General features: G+C 43.6%; 1 protein-coding gene across 4 annotated transcripts; it reads right to left on the bottom strand.

Moving 5' to 3' along the window:
* Window positions 1-345: 345 nt before the first annotated feature.
* On the bottom strand, window positions 346-13314 carry LOC552513 (neural cell adhesion molecule 2). Of its 4 annotated transcripts, none has more exons than XM_026440798.1 (12): window positions 12268-13314; window positions 8954-9110; window positions 7650-7861; window positions 7476-7586; window positions 7187-7402; window positions 5910-6206; window positions 5702-5832; window positions 5458-5617; window positions 5079-5381; window positions 2180-2653; window positions 1810-2022; window positions 346-1737 (listed from the first exon to the last, which is right to left on the bottom strand). In XM_026440798.1, the coding sequence occupies exons 1-12, from the start codon at window positions 12365-12367 to the stop codon at window positions 1694-1696; spliced, it is 2418 nt and encodes an 805-aa protein (XP_026296583.1). In that variant the 5' UTR covers window positions 12368-13314; the 3' UTR covers window positions 346-1693. The 4 variants fall into 4 exon arrangements, with proteins under 4 accessions (XP_026296583.1, XP_026296584.1, XP_026296585.1 ...); XM_026440799.1 differs by having other exon boundaries at window positions 2186-2653; window positions 12268-13312; XM_026440800.1 differs by having other exon boundaries at window positions 8954-9086; window positions 12268-13312.
* Between the last annotated feature and the right edge of the window lie 10127 nt (window positions 13315-23441).

The raw sequence follows: 23441 nt of genomic DNA, 5'->3' as shown, positions 1-23441 counted from the left end.
CTTGGACTCGTCGAAACGAACGATGAAACGATGCCTCGCATTTCGCGTTTGCGATAAATTAATAAATTCGCTTATAATTGGATCCCAGTTACGCTCGATATGAATAGATAACGGCCGGCGTTGTAACCGTGTGTTGTCGGATAATTGGGATCGTGCCGATGTATTCGCGTCCATTATAAATTGTAAATTTTACATCGCTCATTCACTTTACGCGCGTATCTGGCGCGTACAGTCGCGGGCAAAACACTTTGCACTTTGTTCTCTCTCGCGCAAAAAGTGTTTCGCGATCGAGCCTTTCAAAAATTCCGTCTCGCCGCGCCAAATCTAATCTCCTTTTTTTTTTTTTTCTTTCTCGTATCCACTCTCCCGTTTATGTAACGCGTAACGTGTAAGAGGAGTTTCAGATTACGCGCGTAATTTCGCTCGTAATTCGGTTGTGATAGTTATTAGCGCGCTACATTTATGCCGGATTGCACGTAAATAACGTATAAACGCGATCGAATATTCCATCCATCCTTTCGTCAAAGCGTAATCGACATCGATCCCAACGAATCGGATATCCCCCCCCAATTTTTCATCCATAAAAATATCTACCGCCTCGAGATCGAAACAAAATCGAAACAAGCTAATCGCAACGCTACGCGTAACGGACGTTTAGATCGTTCGCCTGCCAACGCCTTCAAGATAATATCCCTGGAAACTCGAATCGTGTATTTACAGCCACCGAGAATTGCGGCAAACAACGCAGCTCGTTTTATTTAACGAGGAATCCAAGTTTCCTCAAGTGATCCCGGAATAAATATCGTATAATTTGAATAAGGTTCTTGTTGTTCCTCCTCGCGATCTCTTCTCTCTGTGCGTTTCGAATGTGTCGAGGGGATCGCAAAAGTTACGATCTTTTGGAAAATTGTTTTACGAAGCGACACACGCGTTATATTTTTCAGTATGGATTCAGTATGGATGGTCAAATTGGTCTGTTTAAATACAATTTGTCCTTCTGCAGTATAGCGTCGAAAAGAACAGGTATCTAGGTATTAAAAATTTATTTCCTATAATATAAGTAAATACAACGTCGCTATCTCTCTTTTTCCCACTTTTCTCTCTTTCTTTTTCTTATGCGCTATTTACACAATTAAGATAAGCGTTTCGGTTGCTAGGTGAATACACATACAGAAGAAGTACGTACGTTCCACGTGTCCGAGGTACGTGAGATCATTGGTCGAAAGGACAAGTGTGTTTGTACACATAATACGCGAAGCGGCCAAGCTTAAGTTAAAACTATTATTTAACGCGAGAAGGACAGTTTATCGACCGAGCTGTACGCGATTGTACGTATAATACTTTCTTCGTCCAAAAAGAAAAGGCACGTGAATTACGCGAAAAGAAAAAAAGAAAAAAAAAGTGTAACACAACCAGTCCAGAGCTCGTCATCGTTTTTAAACGTTAGAAATCGAAAAACAACAGGTACAGGAATTGTTGGAAACATTATCTTAACCAAACTTAAATTAACTTATCCTAAGGGAAATAGACACCTGATATATACACATCACGTCGCGGAAAGCGTATAACAACGTGTCATACGACACGCACACGACATGCATATCCCATATACCCCTTCTCTTCCCTTCCTTTCGCTTCTTACTTCTATCTGTACAAGGAGAAATAATAATAATAATAATAATAATAATAAACGTTAATCGTGTACGTCGATCTCGACCCTCTGCAGCAGGTCAGGCTCTGGAAAAGCAAGCGATGGATTTTTCTCTCGAATAATTTTTCACGTTTCGTGCGTTAGAGAGAGAGGTTTACCGTTTCGATTCTCCTCCATGTACAAACTCGCTCTCTGGGACACTCGCCTGCCGTCGCCCGAGTATCTGATCCTCGGCTCGACCCTTTGAGCGGAGACGTAGGTGGGGATGGTGAAATCGTCCGGCCCATCTTTCACGGGTAGTGCGCTCCTTCTCCTGCAGACGGCCAGCCCGATGATCACGCCGATCCCGATCAAGATCAAAGCAACCGCACCTTAAAGATCCATTAAAATAACTTCTCCGTTAAAGAATCGAATCTCTCTTTTTACTTCGATTAACTCTTATCTCTAACGGATGATACTTTTAAATATCAATATAATTCTTCGATATATTCAATATATTAAGAAATCTCGAGTGGTTATTCGATCTACCTGTACCTGTCAACGCGACCACGATGATCACGTTCTCGGGGCTGCTGTTGGGCAGCGCCCTCTTCAGATCCTCGAGGAACAGGCCGTTCCTCTCCACCCTCCCCTCGCCCATCACCTCGCCGACCCTCACGTTCTCGAGGAGGACCGGCTCGCTCCTCCCCTGCCCGTTCACCGCGTACACGTAAAACGTGTAATCGAAGCCCGGATCGAGGCCCCGTATCTGGAAACTCGGGCTTGGATTCCGCTCTTGGTATATGGGAGGCGCCTCGCCCCCCACCGTCCCCTGGTCGCTCTGCGGCGCGTGGAGCGTCGGCGAATAAGCGGTGGCTTGGACGGGATCCCTCCTCGGCGCCCCCCGGACCTCGAGCAAAAAGTACTGCGGCATGCCACCGTCCGCGCCTGGGACGCAATTCACTTGGAGGAGGGGGGTGGTCTCGTTGTTGAGCGAGCAGTCGGATGGCGGCTGCGGTGGCCCTGCGAATTTACAACGCGCGTTTGTTGTAAAGCTCGGAGAGAAAGAAAATTGAGAATAATAATTTCCGGAAATGCGTTCTTTTCGCGGAAATTTTTGCTTTTGAATTTTCCTCTTTTTTTTTTTTTTCCTTTTTGTATAATAATTCCAAGGAGAGGAAATGATTTGTATAATCGATTCGTTTCGAAGCGAAGACGGAAGATTGAAGGAAAATTGTTTTATGATATAAAGATATCAAATATTTCTAAATGTTGTGTAAACTTATTTTTATGAAAATTCGTCAATTTGGGGGGTTAATTTATGTAGATCAATTGTTGCGAAATGGACGAAAATGAATAAGAAGCAGCAATACCAAACGAATGATGACTGTTTTATTATTTTATAATAATAAATAGATTTACGTGAGAGATAATTTCAATAGTTTTGTAAGAAAAAAAAAACAGATGCTATTTGGAAATTTAGGAAAAATTTTATTGCAAGTGAAAATTTGATCTATTCAAAATCTATTCAAAGAAATATTTGTTTTTGCATTTATATTATTATGGACAAGAATAATAAAGAGAATAAATGAAGACCAATCTGGATCGGATTTTACTAAAGCAAGGAAAAATTTGAATATATATGAAATTAAAGAGATTCTAACGATAGTGGGAATGAAAATTATGGCAATACATATTATTTCAGATATTGGAAGCGAAAGTGAAATAAAAGATGTTGATAATGCAGAAAATACTCCCATAAATGACCCCTTCACGTGTTTTATAATCATTTTTAAAGTTTTAGCAGCCATCGATGCCTGAATTATTATACAAACAAAATTCGAAAGAATTTTCTTTTTCAATAGCAGAATAATTGTCTGGAGGATCTAATCTCATATTAAATCTATTAAATTGAATAACAAGTACATATACGGAAAGTACACATCCAAGATAGAGTTTAAAAAATGTATTGAAGACAAGATTTTAAATAAAAATTTTAATATACCTGTCGAAAAGATAAAAAAAAGGTATATAATAAATATCCGTAAATCTAGTTAAATTTAACAAATATATATACGGAAAGTATATAAAATAAAAATTGAAGACGATAGATTTTAAATAAAAATTTTAAATAAACATTTTAATATACTCGTCGAAAAGACGGATCTCATTAAAAAAAAAGTCCGTAAATTTAATGTTAAATATAACAAGTATATATACGGAAAGTATACATCCAAGATAAAGTTTACGTGTAAACTCTAAATATAAACTCTAAAACTTTAAATTTGATTTTTATTGAAGACAATAGATTTTAAATAAAAATTTTAAATAAACATTTTAATATACCCGCCAAAATGACGGATAAAAAAAAAGGTATATAGTCAATGTCCGTAAATGTAATGTTAAATCTAACAAATATATATATATATATATATACGAAAAATATCCATCCAAGATAGAGTTTACGTGTAAAAAAATGTATCGAAGATAACGGATTTTAAATAAAAATTTTAATGTACCCGCCAAAAAGACGAATAATTTCGGTAAAAAAAAAAAAGTATATAGTCCATAATCTAGTGTTAAATCTAACAAGTATATGTACGGAAAATATATATCCAAGATAGAGTTTACATGTAAAAAATGAATAGATTTTAAATAAAAATTTTAAATAAAAATTTTAACATATCCAAAAAGACGAATTTCGGTAAAAAAAAAAGTCAATGTCCGTAAATTTAGTGTTAAATCTAACAAATATATATACACGGAAAATATATAAAATAAAAATTGAAGACGATAGATTTTAAATAAAAATTTTAAATAAACATTTTAATATATCGTCGAAAAGACGGATCTCATTAAAAAAAAAAATCCCTAAATTTAGTGTTAAATCTAACAAATCTATATACACGAAAAATATATACTCCATCCAAGATAGAGTTTACGTGTAAAAAAATGTATCGAAGACAACAGATTTTAAATAAACATTCTAATATACCCGTCGAAAAGATCTCACTAAAAAAAAAATCCATAAATCTAGTGTTAAATCTAACAAGTATATGTACGCAAAATATACATCCAAGATAGAGTTTACATGTAAAAAATGAAGGCAATAGAATTTCAAATAAAAATTTTAATATACCCAAAAAGACGGATTTCGGTAAAAAAAAGTCAATGTCCGTAAATCTAGTGTTAAATCTAACAAATATATATATACGAAAAATATATAAAAAAATGTATCGAAGACAATAGATTTTAAATAAACATTCTAATACACCCGTCGAAAAGATCTCGCTAAAAAAAAAATCTAGTGTTAAATCTACCAAATATATATACGGAAAATATATATATAAATAAACGTTTTAATATACCCGTCGAAAAGACGGATCTCGCTAAAAAAAAAAAGTCCGTTAAGGAAAAGAGTTAGTTTGGAATTATCAAGGACACGTACTTCCAGCCACGATGTTGAATATACAAGGCGCCCTTTGTCTTCCGACGCTGTTGCTCGCCCAGCACGCGAGAGTTCCGAAGTCGGTGTCAACGGTGGGAGTGTACTCGAGAACGCTAACGAGCCCGTTGTTCCGAGCTTTCGAGTTTGGCATTGGCAACACGTCACCAAGCGTCCCGTTGTACGTCCACGAGAACCTGACGCCGTCCCTGGGAACCGAGTCGACCTCGCAACGCAGCGACACCGTTTCGTAACGGCCGGCTGTGACCTCGCGCCTCTCGTAGCCCGCCCTGCATCTCGGGGCATCTGGAATCCAAAGAAATAATAATAATAACAATAACAACAATAATCGAGAGAGAAACGAATTCTCGAAGACACTTGCATTTCATGCGGACCAAGATCGGCGGGCTGCGACCCCCACCCACGGAATTGATCGCCTCGCACGAGTACTCGCCTGCGTGGGCCAGAGTGAGCACCCTCAACGTCAACGTGTTCGAGGCTATCAACGTTCCGTCGGCCACATCGTGCTCCAATCGATTATCCTGCAACGTTCGAATCCCGCTCGTTGGTGTCTCGTGTTACCGACTGAGGCAGAAACTCGATCTCTCCCCTCCCCTCCTCCTTACCTTGTGATACCAAACGATTCTGGTTGGTGGAGGATTGCTGTCCACGTCGCACACAAATTTCAGATCGTCTCCTTCCCTGAGCGTGTCCAGGACGTAGCCGGTTGCTAGATCGATCGACACGACCGGGCTGTCTGAATCGATAAATTAAAAAAAATTAATGTAAGAAAAGTGAGAGAGAGGATATTGCGTGTCCCGAAAATTGACTCACAGGCGACGTCCACGATCTCGGTCTGCTCGAGGACCCCGCCGGGAAATCTCGGATTCTCGGCCCTGCAAGTTAATCTCCTCCCATTGTCGTCTTTGTTAAGGATCAGAGGCAGTTTGCTGACCGTGGAATTGCTTCTCTGGGTGGTGGACACGTTCGAGTCGCCTATCACCTGTCTGCCCAGCCTCCACACCACCCTCGCCGCGGGCGAGCTCCCCCATGTCTCGCAACGCGCCGTGATCGGCCGATTCGCGTAGATCTGTTCCTCGGCCAGAACGATCTTGACGAGGGCCGGTTTCACTGAAAAAGAATCCGATTAACGTAATTCGTTTCCGTTAAAAACCTTATTCCTCCGATTATTCTCCTCTCAAGGATTCAGGAGGGACGGGGGGGGGGGGGGGGGGGCTGCGAAAAATTGCGAAGAGATCCAAAAGCCGGGGCTCGAAAATAACCGGTCGGGGGAGCCCCACGTGTCCCACACCCGAACCCGCGTATTTTTACGCTTTGGAACGGCGATTCCACGAAACACGGCCGTCAAAGGAGTCAAGGAGAGAGGACCGCGCGAAATCGTTGGAATTCATCTCGCTTCCGCCGTGGCTCGCTAACCCACGAACTATATTTAAACTTCTTTCTTCTCCTGCGACACTAGTCGCAGGACATTCGGATGAATAAGAAGCCAATGTTATATATATATATATATATATTTCTTGCCGCGCAGGATGTCCGGTCGAAAGTGTTTTCTTTCGGGAAGGAAGAAGCCGTTCCCGTGCGCCACGATAAAATAAAAAAAAAAAAAAAAAAAAAAAGAAAAGAATTTGCACCCCGCGAGAAATACGATCGGCTTACGCAAGAAGTTACGTTTAAGAAGCCGCACGCGTTCCTGCGGTTTTTCGCCGATGCGTTATACACGCCGCTGTGCAAAGTATTATATCGACACACGAGCGGAACGAAAAAAAACGTAGGGGAGGGGAGGCGCGAGGAAGGAGGAGAGTCGTTCCACAGCGACGATTATCGCTGTTGGCGCACGTGGTGAGATTGAAAAAAGCGGCCTTGACAGGCACGCAACATTACCCGTTCTATTTTGTTCCCGTCCTATGTGTTAGGCGCGCACGTGTATGCGCGCGTATATGTGTGTGTGTGCGCGGCTATTCGCGATGGATGGATTTCTTCGAAACGTTTCGACGAGTGTTGTTACATTCGTTCGAGGAGGGGAAAGGGGAGATTGTTTGAAAGGACGAAAGGACGTAACTCGATACACAAATAAAGAGAAGGATAGTTACGGTAAATGTCCAGAGGGACTTCGCGAACGATCGGAGAGGACATCGGTGGCGATTGTGCCCTGCACTCCAGCTTCTTTCCCCACAACGATCTCGTCACGTTCGCTATGAAAAGTTGATTCTCCGTGAATTTGCTCGGCGAGCCGATGTGCGGCGTGTCGTCCACGCCGTCCAATATTTCCCCGTCCATCCACCACGTGACCGTAGGCTTCGGCCTTCCTGAGAGAGAGAGAGAGAGAGACGAGACGCGATTAGAGCGGCGTCGCGCGAGCGAGATGGGAAGAGTTCTAACCTCCGGACACCTGGCAGATCAACGCGAGGTTGTAACCTTCCAAGAATGGTCCGCCCACCCCTGTCACCTCTCGCCCCTGAGCATCGTATATCATAGGCCTGGATGGCTCCTCTGCAAATGGGAATTATTAGCCGTCGTTAAAAAACAAAGGATGGATTCAAAACTCGCACTCACCGACGAGGGTCAGATTCACGCGAAAGTTTCTCGTCGGAGAATTTACGAAATCCACCCTGCACCTGAAGATCCCCTGGTCCCTGTACGTGACCTTGGTCACCTTCAACCTCGCCTGATGCCCGTTGCCGATTTGAAAGTAGGTCCTCTTCCCAAGATCGTCGCTGACCGCCCAGTGAATGGCGGAAGCGAGATCCCTGCTTCTCGCGTCCAAGCTGCGCAGAAAAATTTTTAAAAACTTTTTTTTCGAAAACATCGACGTGTCAATTCAAATACCTTCGTATTTCGAATATATCTATCTTCGACACGAACCAAAAAAAAAAAAAAAAAAAAAAAAAAATATGAAATTTAGAAATTTCTCTTTCGCGTTCTCAAGATCAAAGAAAGCTAGGTTACCCGGTTACCACCTGGGGAATATCCTGGCCCGAAATTCGCCGGGCCGAAATTCTTGGCTCGAGCCGTGTTCTTCTCGGCGAGTCAACGATCGAGCGGCGGGTTGACGTTTCCGGGAGTTTAAAAGGAGGTGGTAAACACCGGACCCTGGACCCTCCCCCCTCCTCCCTCTGCCACTAGTTCTAATGACTAACTCTATAGCACGCGCGTCTATTTGCGGTGGGAAAAAAGGATAGTTGGCAAGCGCGCGCTCGGCGGATTTAGATTCGAAAACGAGTTGACCGTTACGCAATGTTGAGGTGGAAATCTCTCCGCAACAGGAGAGGGGGGGAAAGAATCGATCGATTTCCCTTCCCCCGCTTCTTCCTTCGAACTCGTCTCGCGGCCAGGGAAGGAAAAAAAGACAGGAAACTCGTAAAATCTTGGAACCCACTTGTTTCTTTCCGTTTTTTAAACCCTGTTTTATCTTCCTCGAAATGGTAACACGAACTGGTCTATACGTAACAAGGTTCTCCTATAATTTTTCCCCAGGCCACGTGTTCCTATTTCTTTTTCTTCTTCTTTTTTTTTTTTCCAAGAACATCTTTCGCCATTAATGCCTGCTCCCGTTTCAGAAGTAAACTTACAACTCTCGTTCAGGGAATAAATTATTTATTCATCATCAATTTATCCATCGTTGCTCGCGACGAGGAGAGGGGGACGGATAATTTTAATCGATAAGGAGGAGAGGGGAGGGGTTCGTGTGAATCTTGCGAGAAACCGCGGCGGGGAGAAGAGGATGATAATAGGCGGCACCCTATTTCGGGGGCTTGACCCGAGATATTTCGAGATGCGATCTCAGAACAATGGCATCTCATCACGGATATTAAATCCTTCTCCGCGTAAAGCGGATAAGGGAGATGGAAGATCGTTACCTGTAAAGAGGTATCCCGGCCGTGTCTTTGAACCAGAGAACCATGTTGACGGAGTCGTCGGGGGTCGGTGGAGTGATGTCGCAGGGCAATTCCACGTCCTCCCCCCTGCTGGCCCACACCAATCTGAGCGGCGCTGTAAGAGCGAAAGTCGTAGACCCTTAAAAAGAGGGGCACGAAAGAATAAGAGAAACGGTTAGGTTAGAACAACGGTTAGCAACAATTTTCTTCTGGCGAGAAGAGGAGAGGAGGAGAGGAGGAGAGGGGGAGGAAAGTACGGCGAAAGTATAAGTTTATTTATTAATATTTCTTATATATTAAAATAAATAATTGGAAATATTTATTTTGTTATTTATAAATTAAATTTAATTATTTCTATATTGAAAATATAATGTTTTTTTTAAACTATATAAATAAAGAAATATATAGTTTTTTTTTTAATCTAAGTTAAAGTTAGAATTTATTTATTTATTAACTATTATTTTTTTATATTTCAATTTTAATTGTTTTTTATATTAAAAGATTTTTATAAAATATTTTTTAAATTTAAATCAATTTTAAAATTTGGATAAATAATAATTTTAAAATTCGTTCGTTTCCTCGATCGTTTTCGGCCGCCTATTGTGCTCGTTACGAATTAGAATTCCACGTTTTTGTCTATTCTCGGAAACGGAACCGTTTCCTGAAAACGATTCGAAATCGAAATAGAAATCGACGCGATTGAAATATATAAGACGCTCTCTAATTAATCGTTCGCTCTCGAGAGACGAGATTTAATTTAATTTGATTCAATCTTAATTTAATTCCCGCAATAATATTCACGACGATTATTATTTTTCTCCGCTAATCGAGATGAAGGGGGAGGGTGAGATAACGCGTGCCAACGGAGACAAAGTTATCAATGGCATACCGCGATGTACGTTAACGCCGCACGTGCGCGCTCGCTTTATATCGTTTCTATTTTCTCCCGGTGGGTGGAGTCACCTCCTCGTAACGATTCCCTACGATTCTAAGTTTAAATTCGCGCACGGAATATCACGAGCGATGATGCATCGAATTCGGATTCCGCATTCCCCCTTCGAACGCGGGATCCTTCCCCTTCTCCACACTTTTCCACCTTTCATCCTCGATAAACATTTTTCGAGAGGCGAATCCGCCGTAAAACGTTTGGCCGAACGTCGAACGTCGCCTCTCCACGCGACGGGTCTCGTGACTCGAGCGAGTTAACACGAGAGGAGAGGGGGAAGAGGAGGCGATGATTGGAGCAAGGACGCGACCGATTTCGACCGAAATAGAATTCCGATACTCGTCCTGGAAAGAAGATTCGAGGAAAGGAGGAGAGAGAGAGAGAGAGAGAGAGTATCGTTATGTAAATAATGCTTCGAAGGGGCGATCCCCGTTATTTTTGTATCGTGTCAGGAAACCGCCGCTTCCGCCGCCTCGCCTATTCTCGTCATTTCCATTCTCCATTTTCGACCCACCTCCTCCTCCTCCCTTCATTTACCCGATTCGGCCGTGCGTTTCTTACGAAACGACTCCTTCTTTCGCGCGAGCCGATCGAGAAACTTCCATCGGGCTAATTTACGAGGCTATTATATACCGACCGAGGCGAGGCTCCATCGAGTCGCGTTACAGCCTCTCCTTCCCCCTCCTCCTCCTCCTTCTTCGCGCCGACCGGAATTAATTTAGTAGAGTTTTCATCGGCGCCTCGACTCCCCCCTCGCTTCCTGTCTTTTGTCTCCCGATACGCGCCTCGTATAACACTCGACGTCGCACCGATCCCGTCTCGATCTAACCTTCGATCTAACCTCGGCCCGCTCTCGCGTAATACCGCATTCCCTGACACCTGTTGCTTCCCCGAGAAGAAGTTGCCTCGCTCGATAAAATTCCAACTGTCGCCACCTATCGCGATATATATCCCACGGACGGACGGCTCCCCCACTCCTCTCGCCGAAAGGAGGGAAGGGATCCTCGTAAAGTTCTCGAACGGTAAAGTTCGTTTCTTTCTTATCGTTTGAGAAAAGAGTCCTGTTGAAATCAACGCGTTTCGCGTGTAATAATTGAATACGTGGCCGGTTTTTGTTATTCAAACTCGGCTTTCTTTCTTTCTTTCTTCTTCTCTCTCCTCGGATATTTCTTTGAAATTCAACGGCGCAGCGATTAGGGAACAGGCTTGGAACCTGCTTCCCTGTTCGTTTTCGCGGAATACGTTGCTTTCGTTCCGGATGACGGATCGTGCGTAGGCTGCTGTTTACGCTTCCCCTCTCTAAATATTCTCCCCCCTCGCGAGGGGAAGAGAGAAACGATGGGTGGCAAGGACGATTCTGGATCGAATTTCGGAAATTCGAGGCACGTGGAACGATCCTCCCTGAATTCCTTTCAACTTTACTTTCTCTCTCTCTCTCTCCCATTCTGTCTACGTTCTCTTTCTCTTCTCAGACGAAGAGCATTCCTTTCGAGAGCCGTCTCTCGATCGTCTCTGTTTTTCATAAATTTTGAAAATTGGCCCCGTATGACGGATGGAAAGGGGGAGGGATGAAAACGAAGCGGCGCCTTTTTCGCGCGGTGCCGAGAATAAACCGCGGCGCAAATTCTTTCGCTTCGCGGGCAAACGTCCCGCTCGGCCGACCAAAATAAATCTATAAGACGGGGCGGATCGCTTTCTGCGTTTCATCGCGTATCGATCACGCCTCTCCTATCCTTCCTCGAGTTTCTACTTTATGACGTAGGAAAAGAAAAAAAAAGAAAAATGTATTTTTCCAACATCGATAAAAACCAATTTTAATTCCACTCGTAAACAGTCCTCCTCGTAAGAAGAGGAAGGCTATTGTTTTGACAGATTTCGAATCGAACGTTGTTGCGAACGATCAAACTTCGTAAAGCCTATCCCAAATATACAACGAGCCCGTTCCTCCAAACACACAGAATCCCCTCGTATCGTTTTAAACGCCGATTTCCCTTCCTTTCTTCTTCTTCTTCGAGATAGAATTTCCCTGGCAAGAATAGGAAGCAGGAAGCAAAAAGTCGTTAAAGAGGCTCCTCTTTTTATTTCGTACAGGCTGCCAAAAACTCGCGCCAGTCGATGTGGTAGGCTCTCGTAACTTTTTAACTTTTTCGTTTCGAAAAACCCGGTCGAGGTCACCGCAATGTCTCGAATTCTCGAAATAAATTTCTCTTCTTCGACCCGTTCTCGTTACGATCATCGATCGAAATTTTCAAGGAGGGATCCCATCTCGGCGAATACGAATCGAAGGTAGAATTGGAAGCAGTTGAAAGGAAGGAGGATGATGTTATGGGCGTTTGTAGGAGGAACGTACCTTTGTTCGAGAATTCGGGCGAATCCTCGGTGGCTGCGTCCGCTCGGCGAAGCAGTATCAGCAAACTTGTCAGAAACACGTGTCCCGACGTGCGCCGCATCTCGAACCGGGAGCCGAGGATCAGGTGTTGCTCGAGTCGACGCGCGGCCCACCACCCACGCCGATCGACACCCTCACGGACATTCGATCCTCCTCCCCCTCCTCCTCCTCGAGTCCTCCTCGATTCGATTCGAATCAACCGCGATTTCTTCTCGACGACCGATTATTCTCGCCTCTCCCCTCGATCGGCGGGAAACGGATCCACGTAGCCGGGCACATTCTCCACGATTCGAACTATGCGACACGGACTGTACAACTGCGCAACAGACAACACTGTACACAGAGTCCAACGCGGAATGTCTCCTCCAACGTTCCTCGAGTTCCTTCCTTTCCCAATTGTCCGCAGACTCCTTCTCCCTTCTTCTTTTTTTTCTTTTCGGCAACACGTGCTCGTTATTAGTCGAGGCGCGTAGCGGCAGCGGCGAAATCTTTTGATTAAGGAAACGAGCCGACGTTTTTTTCTCTCTCTCTCTCTCTCTCTCCCTTTTCTTTCGAATCCCTTTGTCCAAAATATTCTTCGATGCGATATATTCCTCTCGCGTTTTATCTTCTCTCTCTTTCTCTTCCGTAACTTTGATCTCGCCCGCTAAACAGCTTGCTCGAAACGATTCCTCCTTTCTCTTCGACGACGAGTCGTTATTCTTGGGACTACTTTTTCCCGCGTTAAATTAGATCAGGTGGCTCGGCCAACTTTATTCCACTTTTCGATGCAAGTCGCGTCTCGATTATTATCGCCGTGACACGGTAAACGACGCGCTAACGATATCTCTCTCTCTCTCTCTCTCTTGGGAAGAAGAAGAAAGAGAAGAAAGTAGAGTCGGGGAGGGAGAGAAAAGGAAGGAAAGAATAGTTTTCGAAGGCGCGCGCGAGGCCACGAGCCGAGGCAGGGGAATCGTGGTCGACGGCAACGTCGACTGCCACGGAACTAGAACCAAAACCAAACCGACGACACGCGTGCTGGCTGCCCCCCCCTCCACTCGCGCTCCCCGCTCGAGCGCGGCACACGTCCGTTTAACCCACGAGGAGGACACGCATACACCTTCCTTTTCTAATATCTTCCTCCCAGTATTCGAGGATGCACTCGCGCTAATGACTCGCGCTAAATCGGACCGTCCTCCCTCTCTCTCTCTCTCACTAATTCCTCGCTTTAACCCTCCTCGTTAAATAATATATAATATATAAATATATAAATAATATATAATATATAATATATAAATAACTCTCCAACAGGTTCAACGAGAGAAAGATTCGAAACTTTTGAAGAATCGTGGAGAAGTTAAATAGATATCGATTGGAATTGTTTCGAAAATTTTTATTAGAGATGCGATTAATTCGTTCCAAGGTCGTTTCCATCCAACGGAAAATATCTCGACGCGAGGTGCACGTACAATATACACATACATGGAGGCGTTATTTGCACGGTGGAAAGGTTGGGAACGTTCCGCTTCGATGCGTGTCACTTCGAACCTCTCTCTCTCTCCCTCCGCTCGACTTTGGGAGAAGAAAGCAGAGAGTTTTGCTCGGTGGGTAACAGTAAGGGCGATTAACCCTCCTACGTTGTTCATCGACGAGGGGCGGAATCTTTGGACGAGGGTTCCTTCGTCCGGTTCGGTGGATCGCTATCAATTCTCAAAGCTTCCCGTTTTCCACATCCGTAAGAAAATAAATTCCTCTCTTCTCGGGATTGAAAAAAATCGGACGATTTACGCGTTGGATCGATTCGTGAAAGGGAGCTTTATATCGTGTATATTTACGCCTCGCTTCTCTCTCTCTCTCTCTCTCTTCGTAATTAAAGCGTGGTGGAACGAGAGAGAGAGAGAGATATACGGCACAGTGTTTCTAATGTCGCCGCACACGGTTCGCGGCGGATCTATTTTCGGATCCCTCGAATACCTACACCCTCTCTCTCTCTCTCTCTCTCTCTTCCCGCCCACACGAATCCTCGACCTACGAGAATTTCGCGATTTTGTCGAAAAAAGGGGGGGCACGTTTTCGTGGAGGATCGGTGTAATAAAATGTGCCGTGTAAACGGATCGGGTTTTCGCTTCGAGGAGAATCCAGTCGAAGTTTATCCACTCGGTTGGCTACAATTGAGCGCGGTCGGTGCTGCATGCTCGAGCGCTGCTGTCGCCCTGTTGTCGAGCCAACTTCTCCCCCTGTATTTATTCCTCGCCTCGCTTTTTTTTGCCCCCCTCGACAATCCCACCACTTTGTCGCTATTTTCCTCTGCTCTTTTTCCTCCTTTTCTTTTCTATCAATCGTTCGTAATTCGATTAGCAACGAAGAGAAAATAATCTCGAGTCACGTGCTCCTTATCTCACGAATCTAGATCTCGAAATCGTGGATGAAAATTTTGTCCCAGCTGCCGTTAAACGGTCGCCCTTTTCGAAGAGGGGCGAATCTCTTCGGTTTCGACATTAATCGAACACGAGGAGAAAAGATGGATCGATATCTCGGTCCCTTGGGTGGACCTGGAGTCAACCTCTCGCCACTTGCGGCCCATAAATAATAGAATTATGGAAGAGTGGTAATTGTCGAGTAATTTATAGATGGCTCCTCTCCTCTTCGAACCGAATAAAAATTTATCGTGAAAATCGGGAGAGGGGGGAGACTTGTGTATAACTTTTTTTCCATATTTTTCAATTGAGTTTACGACGACGCTCATCCTTGATTTACTATCCCGAGATAAATAATAATATCGTGGCATGCGGGCCTTGAATACGATACTTCCGGCGATACTCTGGACGCCTCGAGTCGAAGAGGAGAGGCCTCGAGAACTAATTTTGATCTTTTCGATTTCGAAAATCGGTGTATTTTGCGCTAACCTATTTTCGCAATTTCGTATCCGTTATATGTACATATATATATATAAATATATATATATATATATATATATATATATATATACATATATATTAGGAGTCTACCGGAAAGTTGTGTCCGAATCTATGACATCATTTTCGCCACGTAAGCACATTTATTTATTGTTTGGCTCTATATTTTTATCGCTTAATGTATACATACTGACGTAGCAAATAAACTATAATAAAATTGATTCACATTAGTCTTAAGTGTGAAACGATAGTATACCCATGGCGACTGATAAAGTTCATTTACGCCACTGTATTTTATACGAATTTCAACGAGGAAGAAATGCTACGGAAGCATGTAGAAATTTATCGAAAGTGTTTGGTGAAGGTACAGTTTCTGATACGACATGCGGAAGATGGTACGAAAAATTTGAAACGGGTGATTTCCACCTTTCCGATAAGCCACGTTCTTGGGCGACCATCTTTGATCGACGACGATGTTGTTAAGGCAATGTTGGAGCAAGATCCTTTTCCGACAACATCGGAGATCGCGGAAAGGCTTAATTCAGCTCAACGAACCATTTCTGACCATATTCGGAAGATAGGATTGGTGTGGAAGTATTCAAGATGGATGCCGCGTGAATTAAGTCGGAAAAATTTGGACGATCGAGTTGTCGTATGCACATCTCCGCTTGCTCGGAACAAAATCGAGCCCTTTTCGAACCGGACGATAACTGGGGATGAAAAGTGGATTACGTGCAACAACATGGGTAAGGAAAAGGGCATATCGTGAACCCGGAAAACCTAGCCCTTCCACCTCTGAACCAAATTTGACTCTGAATAAGAGAATGTTGCGTATATGATGGCACATTCGAGGACCAATATACATTACGAGCTTTTAAAACCGAACGAAAAGCTCAATTCGGAGAAGTATTGTCAGCAACTGGATAATTTAAAGACAGCGGTCGAAAAAAAGAGGCCGGCAATGTTGAATAGGAAGGACACGATACTGCACCACGATAACGCCAGGCCACACGCTGCTTTAGGGACTCGTCAAAAAATTGCAGAAGTAGGCTGGGAAATTCCGTCGCACCCGCCATATTCCCCGGACATAGCACCCTCCGATTATCACTTGTTTTTATCCTTACAAATTTTTTGACGGGCAAAAAATTCAAAAATGAAGAAGATGTCGAACGAGCACTGGTTCAATTTTTCGCATCAAAAGATGAAACATTTTTCGAAAATGGAATATACAAATTGCCCTCACGCTGGCAACAGATCGTTAATAATAATGGCAATTATATATTATTCAATAAAGTTAATTGGCGGTAAGAAAAAATTTGTATTTTGTTTTATTCCAAAAATGGACAGAACTTTCCAGTAGACCTAATATATATATATATATATATATATATATATATATATATATATATTAATAAATAAATTGCGATGAGAAACGGCGAGTCTTCCATCTTTACTCGCCACGCCTTTGAAGCAGTTCCGGTTATCGGTTATGACTCATTTATACTTACCGTGTTATTGTATGAACTCGTCCGACGCGACAACAAACCGCGATGACTAACGAGAATCGAGACCGATCGATATCAATCCGAGCGCGGCACGTTGTTGCTCGCTCCCCGCCCATTAATATTTATGCATAACCTGTATCTTTCCTACCAGAATCCTATTTATGTCGTACGCGAACATTTCCATCGATGCGATTTTCGAAAATCTTCAACCGTGTAATATTATCCATTTTAAGATAAAATAAATAAAGAATATTAATCCTTTCATCGAATCGAATTTTTCTCCGAGACGAGAAAGATCGATATTTCATGCGTGAAAATATTGAAGAAGAGCACAGTTATTTTGGCTAAGGGTGCGCACCCCTGTTGCGGAGGAAACGGAGTCACCCTTCCGTCCAATGGTACAGACGATATCGATCGAATCTTCGAAAGTAAGATCGTGCGTGCGGGAGGAGATGAGTCATCCCGTGTGCCGCTATCGTGACACAGCCGTATTATTTTTATGGCGTTTTCGCGTGGCCACCATGATTCACGGGGCTTCAGGCTTTTCCGGTACCCTTCACGGGACGACGTCACTCGCCGTCGCCCCCAAACCGCTCCCCACTCCATATGGAATCACACGAACGCGCCGCCTAATCGCTCCTGCGGACAGGCGTCGTCTAGGTTTAATAGGAAACATTTGTTTAATACCCGAGAGAGCTTTCGTCTCTCTTATATCCGTTAATGGAGCTCGAGGTCTGACGATCGAATTAACGCGTTCTTCGAAATCCAGCGGATCTCGTAATCCACTTCCCGTTTCACCATTATTCGTAGAATTGTGCAAATTGTTTCGAGGATGATCCCCGCGATTATTATAATATTATCGTTGCTTCCTCTTTCGAGCGTACAACATATACTTTTGTCGAATTCCAGTTCGATATGCAAGGGAGATTGCTATGTTTAGCGAGGAAACAACGAGCCCTGGGTGAGTATCGAGAGGGGGGAGAGAGAGAGTCAAAGAGGTGTCGAGATAAATCGCGGTAGGACAAACGCTTTGTCGAAGGAGAAACGCTAATGCATCGATAAATCTGAAACTCGTTCGTTTGAAGAACGCGCGCGCACGTGCGTACGTCACGATTCTCTCCTGCTTTTTTTCCCTTCCCAGCGTTCAACGCTGCTCTCCTCTCTCCCCGTTCCGTGGGCTTCGTAAATAAGTGGCGTTGTAACGATATCGTTCGAAAGGAGAAATTCCCTTTCGTTCGGAATGTCGCGGAAAGGAATTCGGGGAGGATTGAGAAAAATTCGAGAGAAATTGGAACGTGTCGTCTTTAGAAAGCGTTAGAAAATTTTTAATCGCGACAATTTCATAAAATTTTCGTCCACTTTTCTCCGGGGAAATAAAAAAGGGAATAATCGTACGCGCGCGATCGAGGATACGCGTTCGAGCATCGGGCGTATCTAAAATTATTACGAGATGGTTATAGAAAAAAGAAGGACGGGAAAGAGAAAGAGAAACGAAACGGAAAGGATGCAGCGAGGCCGCGTGACGCTCCCCTCCCCTCGACCAACCCGACGGCGCCAAGAATTCCACGTTCCCGAATTCTTCGAGTTTTTTCGCCAGATATTGGCATTCTTCTCGCGTTCTAGTTACGTGTCTCGTCACCGTGGCTAAATTGGACCAATAGCTAGCAAGGAATTTATTATTGTTACTCGAGGGAACATCGCTTTTTCGACCGACCATTTCCAACCGAAAGTTTCCCCCGCCACTCTGCGTCGACCTCCGCTCCTCGGCCATAAAGATAAGCGAAACGAGCTCAAGACGGTTTTCGCTCCCGTGGATACGAAACGAAATGTTATGCAATTGTGGGCGCGAGATCGGATGGAAAGGAAGGAAGGAAGGAAGGAAGGAAGGAAGGAAGGAAAGGCGAGAGAGGCGAAGCTCGACTCGCGCCAACAAGGGAACGAGCTAAACGGGGACCAAAAGGAGCGATTCGAGAGGAGAGGAGCGATGGAATGTCGCGATTTTATACGCACGAGATTGGACAAAACATTCCCCGCCGTGCGCGCCAAAATAGAGAAGGAGGTATGCACCTGTCCTTTATCCCTAGAAAACGAACATTTCTCTCCATCCTCCTCCTCCTTCTTCTTTTTTAGACCGACCAAAACTGGCATTCGTTCGTTTCCCTTTCGTTCTCACGGCTCGTCTTCTTTTTTAACGCGACTGTCCTTTTCCATATATTCCCTTCCCTCTCTCCCCTCCACCTCTCCTCCTCGTTTTCTTGTTGCTCGTGCTCGCCATAACGCTACTATTTCCGTCAGGCCACGGTGAAAACGTCGTAAGTCACTTAATGCTCGCTGGACATCGGGCGCCGCATATCAAAGGCGTACGGTTTTAACGAGGAGGAGGGGCAGCGTTAAAAGCGGAGCGGAGAACAATAAAAGCGATAACGAATTCCCAACTTTATTACCTATACAGTGGCTACAACGTTTCTAACTCGCAATACATTAGTGTGTGTGTATATATATATATATATATATATACACTGTATATGTGTATTAGGTAAACAAAAACGACAAGTTTAGCATTTTCCTCCGTTCTCTCCTTTCGAAAAGGAATTACGAATACTACGTAAATAGAGCTTTATCGATTTTTCGGCAAACTCTTCCTTTCCCTTCCGTTTCTTTTATGATCATGCTAATTAAACGACGTATAATTCGACCCGCGCTGTTTCGATCCCGATGAGAGGCCGGCTCGCCGACTTCGGCCGACCCTCCGATTGTTTTCGCGTATTTTGCACGCTTTCAGAGAGGAGGAGGGGAAAGAAAGGTTGAAACCGAAAATAGGACGGGATTCGAGAAATATCCAATACATAGCCAACTTTTTCGTTTGAACTTTTTCGAACGCTCCGTCGTGTTAAAAAAAAAAACCTCTTCGAACCGGTCCCACGGGGAAACGGTTCCTTCTCGCCCCTTCCCCCGCTACACGCAACCACGTCCCACGTTCCGATAGCCCGTTTTTCTTCGCCGCTACGAGCCAGTGAACCGCGTGTATCAGTCAAAACAAGGAAGAGTATCGTGTGACGCGCGGGGCCCATCCGCGTGACATGGGAATGGGAAATTGGTGCGTTGTGAAATCCACTCCCATTCCACCCCCTTCCCTTCCCTTCCCTTCCCTCCCGAAAAGCTCGCGTAAAATTTGAATTTTACGCGCGGAATCGATTCGTTTCCGTAAAAATTTCCAAAGAGGAAAGATGATTGGCGCGACGCGTACCTTTTTCAAATTCGGTGGGGGGAGGGCGGGGGGAAGGATCTATCGAGGAAGATGGGAAACGCAAAAGGGGATCGCATCGGTATCCAAATATAAACGACTAAACTGTTCGGTCTACGAGCCGTCTGGTTATTTATCCCGCTTTCCCGAGATTATCCCCGGGAATCGTTGGCAGACGGTTCCGTTTGTTTCGCGATTTTGCTTCGGGATATAGAAGGCGATTTTACTTTCATGAAACGAGGCGAACACGTTTCCTCGTACACGTTTATTCGTTTTCCCGAATCCTGAACAACTGATTCGTCCGTTTTCCATCGGGGATGGCCGAAATTTGTTTCCTTTTAATTGAACTTTTCGAGAATAGGAGAGAGAGAGAGAGAGAGAGAGAGAGAGACCGAGAGCGACATACACACACACACACACACACACACACACACACACACACACACACACACACACACACACACACACACAAAACACACACACAAAACACAAAACACTCAACACACACTCAACACACACTCAACACATACGCGCACACATTCAAAACACACACACACACCGAAAACACACTAAAAACACACTCAACACACTCGACACACAAAACACATTCAACACACACGCGCACACATTCAAAACACACACACACACACACACACACACACACACACACACACACACACACACACACACACACACACACACACACACACACACACACACTAAAAACACACTAAAAACACACACAAAACATACTCAACACACACGCGCACATTCAAAACACAGACACACACACATACACACACACACACACACAGAGATCGTTCCTCCCACTTTGACAGAGGGAGGACAGAAATAGGTCGGGATTAATGATGTATAAATGATGCGGATGGAAATGAGAATTCGCATTTTTCCAAAGGCCAAGAAGCTAATGGGGGGGAGGGGAGGTGGAACGAAACGTGTTACACGTTACAAAGAGGCAGAGGCCGGCCGGCCGGCCGGTCGATAGCGCGTAGATTTGGAAAGAGGTTGAGATGGTCGCGATGCCATTCGTCGAGCGTAGGCACGTACTGGTTGGGACCGGGAAAGGTAAGGTTAGTTATAAATACATCCCGTTCAAGAATAGATCCCGGACTTGGTGCAACTGCGAACCGCAAATCGTTCAAAATGCTGCCGGATATTCGGACAGTTTGGTGGAAACGGGCAACGCTCCGACGAAACGAATCATCCGTCGCGGCAACAACAACGTCGTAGCGGTAGGGTCGGTGGCACAGTTTCATCGATTTTCCAAATCGCGAGATGCGTCATCGTCATCGGTTTCCTTCGTGGCGAGTTTCCTCTCGAAACGAGAGATGGGTGAGTAATGGTATTGTTCTTTTTTCTTTCTTTTTTCCTTCTTCTTCTTCTTCTTCTTATGGGTGGATACTTTAACGGTCGGACGAGACGCTCGTCAGAAGGTTCGTAAAAAGCTTTTTTAGAAGCGAAGAATTTTTTCTTTGTGACGGTTGCTCGTAGCCGAGCGTCCTAGATACCTTTTCCATGCCGGATGCACACGACCGCTATAAATCAAAAATGTTTTTCATTGATATGGTGGTTTATTTTTGAATGGAGAAAAAGAAAAGAAGGAAGAAAGGAAGGAAGAAAAAAGAAAACGATTAAGATAAAGTTGATCGGATGTCGAAGCTGTTTTCTTCAATTCTATAAAATTTTGTGGAGCGAGTATGACGAGGAGAGAAGGATATAGGACATGGAATAAAAATATGATAATTAGCGCCATCTCCGGTTTGTCGCAAACGAAACTCGTCGGGTAAGGATAGCGAGTGATTGGAGAAGGATAGAGATAGATTAAGAATTGATCGTTACTGCCATCTTTCGATTACCAAAGGTACCTTTGAGAAAGTAAGGTAAATAAGAATCGACTATTGGCGCCATCTCTGTCAAGAATATTTTTTTCTAAAATTATCATTCGCGATTCTACTTTATCGTATCTTTTAATTAATACCATTATCGTTCCAAAGATGGCGCAAGCATCTCCATCCTCACTCTATATCTATCCTTCTCCCTCTGTTCTCCGTCCTTGCCTACGCGAGTTTCATTTGCGGCACTCTGAAGATGGCGCTGATTCCCATATTTTTATCCTATCTTTATCCTTCTCGCACTACCTGCTCTCTTTGTCATACTTGTTCTTGGTGCGTGACCACACACGATACGAAGTACGGATATGAAATCGATCGAATACATTTTCATACGTTATTTCTCCTTCGAAATTCCAGCTTAATCTTCAATATTCAAAGAGTTGTATATACATTATAAATATGAATGGAAAAATCGTACGATCGGTTTTTTTCATTTGTAATTTTACATTCGATTCTAATTATTATTAATATGCTTCGATGCATAATTATTCTAATTTTATACAGCTTTGGATTGATTGAAACGAGGAGATATTAATGCACGAGTTAAAAAAAAAAAAATACATCGAACGCGTGTAATCCAACGTAACAAAAGTATATCCCGTCCTTCGTTCCGACTCGTCGTCTTTCAACGCTCATCTAATATTGGGAAATAACGCAATTTCCGTACGATTTTCCACGTGCAATAGCGTCGTGTTTATGCAAGTTTGCAATACGCAATTCAATGAACCGCAATGAAAGCGATATCGTATCTGCTACTGCGACACAAAAATCTATACACTTCTCTAATTACACCGCTTTGCCTATCTATGCGAAAATTGATTCATTCCTCTTCCGATCGGTTTTGTTTGTTTACCCATAAAAAAAAAAAAATCTATCCAATTTTCCGACTCTGTCCCTTTTTACACCGGCAAATGTGTCTCTCTCTCTCTCTCTCTCTACCTTCCCTCTATCTAAATATTCAAGTGAGGATCAAAGTCAGAAATTTAAGACGCAACAACTTGGCTGATAAAAGCCTGTTAGCCCCTTGTACCATGTTCTAATTAGTCGAAATGAGATAATTGCCTTTGCTGGCCGGCTCTAGCACGATGGAACTTAGAGATCTTACGATCTATCCTACTTCTTCAATATTCGCGTTCCATTCGAACGAAGGGGTAGATACAAAAAAAAAAAAAAGAAAAAAGAAAGAATTAATCGCCTTTAGCTATCGATCGATATACCTGTCGATATCGCGAATTCTTTCGCTCGGATATTCAACATTTTTTTCAACGTAACGGATATAATCGTGTATATACAATTGCATCCATACGCGAGCCGTAATGTCGTGAATGCTGAACATTTTTCGAAGGGAAGAATTTTTCATGAAATTCCAATTTCTTTTTTTTTTTTCTTTCTTTCCTTCATCCATCGAAATTTTCCGCGAAATTTTGTTCACAATTTAGCGAAGAATAATAATCTCGATTCGAAGTTTATCGCTGAATTTTCCACGATTTCCATTACTTTTTTTTTTTTTTTTTTGCTTTAAAACTTATCATCGCTGACGCGACGGTTTTTCGCTCGCGCAAAACAACACGGATAATGG

The sequence above is a fragment of the Apis mellifera genome, linkage group LG5 (genome assembly GCF_003254395.2).
Source record: "Apis mellifera strain DH4 linkage group LG5, Amel_HAv3.1, whole genome shotgun sequence".
NCBI classification, from domain to species: domain Eukaryota; kingdom Metazoa; phylum Arthropoda; class Insecta; order Hymenoptera; family Apidae; genus Apis; species Apis mellifera.
The sequence above is the reverse complement of the archived record's forward strand: the minus strand, read 5'-3'. Positions and strand labels throughout refer to the sequence as shown.